This window comes from Sinocyclocheilus grahami, unplaced genomic scaffold (assembly GCF_001515645.1).
Source record: "Sinocyclocheilus grahami isolate Dianchi unplaced genomic scaffold, SAMN03320097.WGS_v1.1 scaffold73.1, whole genome shotgun sequence".
In the NCBI taxonomy this organism is placed as follows: domain Eukaryota; kingdom Metazoa; phylum Chordata; class Actinopteri; order Cypriniformes; family Cyprinidae; genus Sinocyclocheilus; species Sinocyclocheilus grahami.
In genome coordinates this window covers 1067604-1076757 of record NW_015505252.1, presented here as the reverse complement: position 1 = coordinate 1076757, position 9154 = coordinate 1067604, and the positions used below count along the sequence as shown (strand labels likewise).

The 9154-nt window shown below is 35.4% G+C and overlaps 1 protein-coding gene across 1 annotated transcript in view; it reads right to left on the bottom strand.

Annotated features, from left to right (window-relative positions):
* Nucleotides 1-669: 669 nt before the first annotated feature.
* Nucleotides 670-9154, bottom strand: part of LOC107585686 (dymeclin-like) — an 80261-nt gene continuing 71776 nt past the window's right edge. Inside the window, exon 15 of the mRNA XM_016272815.1 lies at nucleotides 670-1269. Within this exon, the coding sequence (XP_016128301.1) occupies nucleotides 1120-1269 (150 nt within the window). The 3' untranslated portion in view covers nucleotides 670-1119. The remainder of the gene's footprint in view (nucleotides 1270-9154) is intronic.

Sequence of the window (9154 nt, the reverse complement as noted above, 5' to 3'; positions counted from 1 at the left end):
GCTGTGCATAATAATCAGCTCATTAAAGGAACAGTTCACACAAAATAAAAATGTGCTCACCCTCAGGTCATCCCAGATGTAGATGAGTTTGTTTCTTCAGCAGGTTTGGAGAAATTAGCATTGCATCACTTGCTCAGCAATGGATCCTCTGCAGTGAATGGGTGCCGTCAGAATGAGAGTCATCACAATAATCCACACCACTCCAGTCCAGCAGTTAACGTCTTGAGAAGCCAAAAGCTGCATGTTTTTAAGAAACTAAACCATCTTTACGATGTTTTTAACTTCAAAACGTCACTTTTGGCCAAAATATGAGCGAGTCCATAATCCATAATAACACTTCCTCCAGTGAAAAAGTCCATCTCCTGTTGTCTCTCACATCAAAATCCACCCACAGATTTGTTTAGAGCTGTTTTGACTTGGAAAAGGTGCTTGATCTGTGCAGATTTCTCTCCTGATTCAGACTTTTTGACTAGAGAAAGCAGTATTATGGATAGAGGATTCATATTTTAGCTGGAAGCAACGGTTTGAAGTTAAAATGTCTTGATGGATTTGTTTAAGGTTTTGGCTTCTTAAGATGTTAACTGATGGACTGTAGTGTTGTGGATTATTGTGATGTTTTTATGAGCAGTTTGGACTCTCATTCTGACGGCACCCATTCACTGTAGAGGATCCGTTGCTGAGCAAGTGATGCAATGCTACATTTCTGAAGACACAAACTCATCTACATCTAGAATGACCAGAGGGTGACCACGTTTTCAGCGAACATTCATTTTTGGGTGAACTATTCCTTTAAGAATCATTCCTAATGGGTCAAAGTATGATTTATGTTGATTAAGAAATCTTTTGGTTTGACTCATTTTCCCCACATGTGACCCACAAACAGAAACAAGCAAACAAACTAATGATTATCACAATCAACCGAAGTGTTTTAGCTACATCAGACCTGTGACTAAAACCCCAAATCGTACCAATCCCAGAATTCAGAGCAGCCGGCGACGGAGCGGATGCTGCAGCCCTTTGAGCGGTGTGATGAGGACAGAAGCTCCGGGGTTGGATATGCGACGCGTGAGCTGTGTGTAGGCACTTACACCGACACACCTGATGAGTCAGGCGTCGCCGTCAGGGCGAGTCCATGCTGAACAGCTCGATGCCCTGAGAGTTCCAGTGCAGACCCACTCCAGAGTTAAAGACCAGAGACCAGACGTACGGGATGAAGAAATCCTCCGGCTGCTCCTCCTCCACGTACTTAAACTTCAGCTCCGGAAACTTCTGCAGGAGAAACACACGTCTGTAAACTCCTGCTGAACTGTTCAAATCAAGCAATGCATCCATACACAAACAACAACAAACCGGCCAGCAGGTTGACCTTTTTATTGTGTTCAGTCAGTGAAAAACCTCTCCAACCTTTAAAACATACAAGATATAATATTTGTCCAGATTCATGCAATGAATGGCCTTCAGGAATAAAGAAAAAAGTCCAAAGAATCCTTCACAGTGTTATTTTGGTATTATTTATATACTAGTATAGTATTTATTATTTTTTTAATTGAATTTAACTTTATTTTTATATTTTTTCATATTTATCCTTTTTCATTTGTTTTTTTAATATTTTGATTTATCTTTATTTATATATATATTATTTTAGTACATTAACTTAAACACTTTTCTTTTTACTTTAAATTTAAGTTGACATTTTTCCATCTCATATTTATACTTTATGTTTATTTTAAATAACTAAATTTTGGTTTTGGTAAACTGACTTTTATTTTTTATATTTTTCAGTTTTCATTTTAATTTGAGTTTTGACATTTTTAGTCGTTTTTTAATATTTCGATTCAGCTCTTTATATTTCAGTTTTAGTAATTTTAGTAAATTAACAAGCTTTTTTTTACTTTAAAAATTTTAAGTTTCATTTTTTCCATCTCATATTTATATTTCATCTTTATTTTAAATAAAATAATTGTAAAGATTTTTAAAAAGATTTTTTAGAAGTTTAATTTTTAGCTAACAACACTGATTCAAATGAAGAGCATTGTTAGAAAGTGACAATTAAATTATGCAGTATAGTATTTATTAATATTTGAATGAGCTTTTATTTCTATATTTTCATTAATTTTAGTTTGTTTTAGTTATTTTGTTATGTGCTTAATTAGAAATAAAAATTGAATTCAATTTAAATTGAATTTTTATTTCTATGTTTTCATTAATTTTTGTTTGTTTTAGTTATTTTGTTATGTGCTTAATTAGAAATAAAAATTGAATTCAATTTAAATTGAATTTTTATTTCTATGTTTTCATTATTTTTTGTTTGTTTTAGTTATTTTATGTGCTTAATTAGTAATAAAAATTTAATTCAATTTAAATTGAATTTGTTTTATATTTTCAGTTTTCATTTGAATTGTAGTTTAAGTTTTAAATATTTCTATTTAGCTTTATTTTTATTTTACTTCGTTTTAGAAATGTTAGTACTTCAACTTGAGCTTATTTTATTTTAGCTTAAGTTTTATAGGTTTAACTGTTCATCTAACATATTTAAGTACTTCAACTTATTTTATTGTAGTTTGTTTTTTAGGTAAAATTTAGGTTAAATCTCATATTTGCATTTCATTTTACTTCCTCTTCAAATAAAAAAAATGATTTTTAATAGTTTAGTTAACACTAACAACGCTGACTAACATTAAAAGTGACAAGCATAACAATAAAAACGCACAATGCATTTTTTTCTATCCTGTCTGACAAATTTCTCACCATCTTGGATACGATTTATATTGCGATCAGTTTTGGTGTAAATGTTCAGTGCATTCCTGCATCGTTTTTAATCCAAATAAAGCATCAATAAGCTTTAACGCTCAATTATTTCACCCTGAAGACCAGAAGATGAGACGGATGAGATGTTCAGAAATATGGCCCTAAAGACACAAAGACCAGCTCTGAGATAAGAGTTTAAAGTCAACATCCAGCATCATTCTCTTACGTAAAATGACTCATTCTGATGAAAGATGAAAGATTAAAGATAAATATTTATACTTTAGAATAACATGCACCGATGCGGCGTTCACCATCAAGTCCATTTTCCTTTCCTGTGGTTTTATTTTGATCGTCACATCAGTGAAATCTAAAGGTCGAAGTCTCGTTATTCTTTTATATGTAAAAGCAGCACTGAGTGCAAATGAGGAGCGTAAATAAGCATTGATAATGGGCGCTGAACACAGATACGGCGTGTTTGTTATCTGATTTCAGGTGAAGCGCTAGCAGTTTTGACGCAGGTGTAATTCCATCCACCTGTGAGGTAAATACACTTGAGTTTGATTGATTATATGACACACGGGAACACCTCAGACGCTGCTTTTCATGTTTAAATACAAGTCTCTTAACCTCTGGTAAAGCGATACGCGGCGCTAGTATCTGAGACGCTAGCGGCCGTCTCCTGTGTGCTAATCAGGCGAGGAGGGTTCGAGTTCCTCTCGCTGACAGCACAACACTGAGCGTCTACATTTACACCGGCCTCACTATTGGATGCATTTTGCCATTCATTCATTTTCCTTTCCATAATTCTCAGCCTTGAGCCAAACAAACAAGCTACGAGATGAATCACAACATTAAACCATTCAACGCAAAGCAACAGTGCATTTGACAAAACAGAAAAAAAACAGGTTGGCTCTATATAATTAAATAAACAACAAAAATGCCATATTAACTAACAGGCAAGTTAGCAACACTGTTAGCCTGCGACAGTGATTTCTCACGTCAAGATTGTGGGTGACGTTGCACGTAACCAGTCCAGGAATGATGCTATAAAAAGTATTTTTATGCTATTAAACTAACTTGAGGCTTTAACTGAAACATACAGTATATCATCATTTCACATCTCAGATCATGGTAGTTATCAATTTACATGACAATTTCAGCAAATTTCCCTCAAATTCACATACAACATAAAATATTACTGTGTTGCCCTAATGAAAATCTAATCAAAAACAAATTACGAATAAATTCAAGATAGAATTTTGGTTAAAAATATATATATAATAATAATAGTAATTATAATAAACTATAAATGTATGAAAGCAATAAATGAAATCAACAACTTAATATTTATTTCACTATTATATATATGTACACACATCTAATGTAAAAAAGAAATAAATATATTGATCTATCTATCTCCATAAAATTTACAATAAATTTAAAAGGGGAATTTGCTAAATTTTCATGAAAGCAATACATAAATAAATAATTCAATGAAAGTAATCAATAAACAATGACAATAATATAAAATTAAATCTGTAAAAAAAAAAAAAAACTTGTAAAGGCCCGTTCACACCAAGGACGATAACTATAAAGATAACGATAAGATAAAGTTCTAAAAATCGTTCTCAATATTAAAGAATAGCAGAGTCCACACCACAACTATAACGATAAAGACAAAGAGAAACGATATCGTTGGAATCGCTTTCAAAATGATTTTTCTCCAGCTGATGAACGATAAAAAAATTCACAGCCAATCAGAATCCATCCTGCTGTAACGAGCTCGAGAATTGAAAGCGGCAGACACGCGCTCTGGAAGTCCTTCGTTGTCACTGAAATGTGAGAGCTTGTGGCAGAGAAAGCTTAGTAAAGGTTTACGTTTGTGGAAAAAAAAAATGTGCAAACTTGACAGCACATGCAAACGTAGCCTTTCATACAAACAAAATAGTGTGTCTAGTGATTTTCTCGCTGATTTACATGAATGAATATGCACTTTGAAAGTCAAATACAAGGCACTGGCATTGCAAATGAATTTGAATAGGATTAAATTGCAAAGTGATTTATCACAGCTGATAATCAATTCAGAAACGGACACTTTGTGTGCAAATTGATGCCACAGACTGATTTACACACTTCTGCATCAAAATCACTTTCCAGTATAAATCTGCAACATGACATCATAAAAGTCTAAATAATACAGACATTTTTTCTTTGATACGTGAATTCTGTTGGCATCATTAAGCACAATATCTAATTCAATCATTCTGAAACATTTCAAGCATGATGATATCAAATACTCATGCATATACATATAAATGTACAAAATACATATATTTATCTTTTTCATTAGTGTTAGTTTCATGACGCACATTTCATAAATTCTCATTGAATTATTTTGAATTTATTTGTAAATTTGTGATTTTTTCCCCCACTTCATTATTATTAGGGCAATACAACAATATAATTACCCTTTATAAAATAAAATTTCTGTAATAAACAGATTTGAATACAATCTAATCTAATATATTTATAAATATAATTACTATAATATTCTGAATATAGAAATATACTCTTTTAGTACATATAATTATATATTATAATTATTAGCAAATGGCTGCAATATAACAAAGAGTGAAAAATTTAAGGGGGTCTGAATACTTTCCGTACCCACTGTATATATATAAAATAAAGAATTAGAATATATAATTATATATATTAAGAGTACATTTATAAATATAAGTACTATAAATATATTCTAAATATTATGGGTGTAACGGTACTCGTTTTCGTCCCGAACCGTCACGGTTCGGTTCACGCAGTCAGGCGACGAATACAGTCAGTCACAGGTGATCAATCCAAATCCAATGCAACACTAACCGTCACGACAGGAAAGAGCAGAAGAAGAGACGATCTACACACCAACCCAAAACAAGAAGGGTGAGTTCAGATGGCATGCCGGCTATAAATCGGAACCGGTTTTTACTTTTATTTTGGCCGATCTCCAGATTCCAGAATTGCACACAAACTGCATTGCAATCATTTTCAAAAAAATGACATTTGTGTGGAATTTTTATGAGGTCTGTAAAGAGGAGAAAGTACTGTAGCAGGCAGATCAAGCTCACTGTTCACGATGCTCAAAATATAGGAAGACAAATATGTGGGGGTTTATATGAATGCATCTCTGAGAGGAACTGACAGTCTTCAGAAATGGTTCAGTGGCATTTTCTTTTCCTCTTACCGCCATATAGTGCATATTAAAGTAGTGTTTATAAGCGCAGCTGCTTTTTTACAGCGGTAACCAAGGATTTTTTTTCCTGCCATCTCTCTCTATCTATAGTCGATCTGCTAATATCTGTCCTGGGCACTCAAATTAAGCGCTCTCTTCAAGACACGCCCCCTAACTGCTGATTGGCTACAAGTGTGTTTCGGGACTCGGCCCGACGGTGTGGTCAAAAGAGTTTTTCAAAAATTGCTTAGTGCACCTTTAATGTAACGTTTCCCATTCCATGACTAGTAAAATAATGGCAATTTACTGTCTGTATAACATTGAGCATGGTTCTTCTCGGAATAACGCTGCATCTTCTTCTTGTTTGACAGGTGTCAGCATTTAGGCACAATACTGCCACCTGGGAGGTCAACCAGCTACTGGCCCTGGAGTAGGCTTGCGTGTCAGGTTATCATAAATGTCCTGTTCATTTTAAATATTCTGGTTATCGCCAATACCTGTATGTCGTCACACCCTAAATTAACCCAATGTTGATATTTCATGATTTGAATATCACGGTTAATGCGACACCCCTAATATATGATTATATATATAAAATATTAAATAGTATATATATATATATTGTTCTAGCCGGGTCTATGGTTTTTTTAATTATTCACTGAGCTAATCGTAGAGTACGTTAGTTAATATAAGAAGAAACGTCTAGCTTCGCAGTCTCTCTCTCATTTGGATGCACATCTTGCCGCATTGTTTCTCTCTTATAACCTCATTATTTCTCACTAATAACCGAACTGAAGCAGCACATGCCCTTGATACGAATTCTAAAAGTGACGTATGTTTAACTGTCAACTTGAGCTTTGAATCCGTGGCGGAAGGAAGTAGTTCCGCACAAAAGAGGGTTTTATTAGGCACTCCGTTGTTTCTTGTTTAATTACGAACTGCTGTATAAACGCAACATCACTCTCGTACTCGAGCGATACCTGCTCTATATCAGCGGCTGTGATTGCCTCGTGCCTCTGGCCTAATCACAGCCATGCTGATATAGAGCCAATATCGCTCTTGTACTCGAGTGATATTGCGTATATTTATATATTATAATAATTCAAAATAATAGCAATGTGTTTAAAAAAGTGAGTAAAGCTCAAAATCCTTATAATAACTTATTCCAATACACGCAAATGCGTTGGGAACACTGCACATTCTATTCTAAATCAAAACATGAAGAAAAAATGATCAAATTTGTTATTACTTTACAGAAAGTGAAGAAAAAGGAATATTAGGCTGTTCAAAAAAATAGCAGTGTCTGCAAAGTCAAACATTTACTGCATAAACTGAAAAAATGCTTGAAGATTTAGCTTTCTTGTAAATCACTGAACTAATATTTAGTTGTATAACCACAGTTTCTGAGAACTGCTTCACATCTGTGTTGCATGGAGTCGACCAACTTCTGGCAGGTATTCCAGCCCAGGACCATCCTCTGCATTTCTTGATTTTGCCTCAGAAACAGCTTTTTTGATGTCACCCCACAAGTTTTATTGGATTAAGGTCTGGAGATTGGGCTGGCCACTCCATAATGTTAATCTTGTTGGTCTGGAACCAAGATGCTGCTCACTTACTGGTGTGTTTGGGGTCGTTGTCTGTCTATCTATCTGTCCGTCCATCCATCCATCCATCTATCTATATATATATATATATATGTAAAATAAATATTTTAAATATAATTACATCGTTTTATTAACTGTGGATATTTAGTGCCAGCCACAAGTTGTCTGATATTTGGCACGACCACAAACAAAAGCATGTATCTCCTATTTGCATGTGCTGCCAAGTGCACATTTATTCTTCATACGACCTGCACTACAGCCACAACGTGCATGCAATTCATAAGATTTCACAAGCAAATTAGGACACTTTAAATCAGAGTCTTAGCCGGGAATAAAAGAGTAATCCATGAGCACACCTGCACAATCTGCTTTATTTTCATAATCCGACTTCAGATCTACTGCCCGTCCACGTCACAAAGAAAAACAAAGGTCACTTCCAACAGCTTCACGCTCTCTGATCCTCTCCGGTGGAATGAGCCACTGAAACCATCACAAGATTAAAAAACAGCTGAAAACACACACTTCCACTGCATTCGTGCATTACATGGAAATCAACTCCATCACGTTGGCATTAGCAGCGTGCAAATGCCACACAACATATACATGTGTATCATCTAATGGTGGTTTTGTAATCAGAATAAGCTATAATGTGCATTTCGAATTATCTTTAACACCTTGCAAACCTTCTAAGATCCCTAAGTGAAGAAAGAAGCCTGGTTGTGGTGTACATCTCAAATATTAGAGTGTTAGTGTTCAATCAGACAGTCGCAGGTTTTTGAACAGTAGCTACAGGAATCGAGAGCCAACACAAACAGCCCAAACCCAATCCAGCTCGACCAAACGCTTACAATATCCTACATAAAATATGCAGGAAGTGGCTGGCGACGGGCCGCCCCGGCCAAAACCAACAGCTGCAAGATGACTGGTCCATCAACAGTGATCCGACCCAACCCCGATCAACCCGAGCAGAGCCGATCCAAGCCGGAGCTCAGGTGAACTGCGGGCCAATCGTCAGCAGGTAAGCTGCCCATTGGCGTTAATAATGCATCGGCATGCTATCATATTCCCCAGCACTCTCATTGTGCGAGACAGAGGCCGCATTGAAGCGCTTTCATATCTGACTCCACAGAAAGGGCTCAGAAGTTGGCTGGACTCGCTGACTCCGGGTCTGCTGGCTCGGCTACACTGCGGCTCTATTCACGGCCTCTCAAAGTCTGTCTGTTCCTTTCAGACGCCATGCGAGCGCACGGACCCGCCCTGTCACACGTGGGAGCACATGAAGCGACTCGCGTGATGAGGGACTCGAGGTCAAAAGGTCAATGGCTTTCAGGACGGCTGATGGCAGAACACAAGGGACATTTAGTCCATTCTTTCAATGAGTCAATGTGTCAAAAACACGTCAAGAGCTTGTCTTGGTCATATTTGTCCATAAAATCAAAAGAAAAAAATAAAGAAATTGTACAAAGATGATGTATATATTATTTTTTTCTATATTTATAAAATAAACTGCATAGAAATATACATATATACATTAATAAATATAAATTATAGATATTTTATTTAATATATATATATA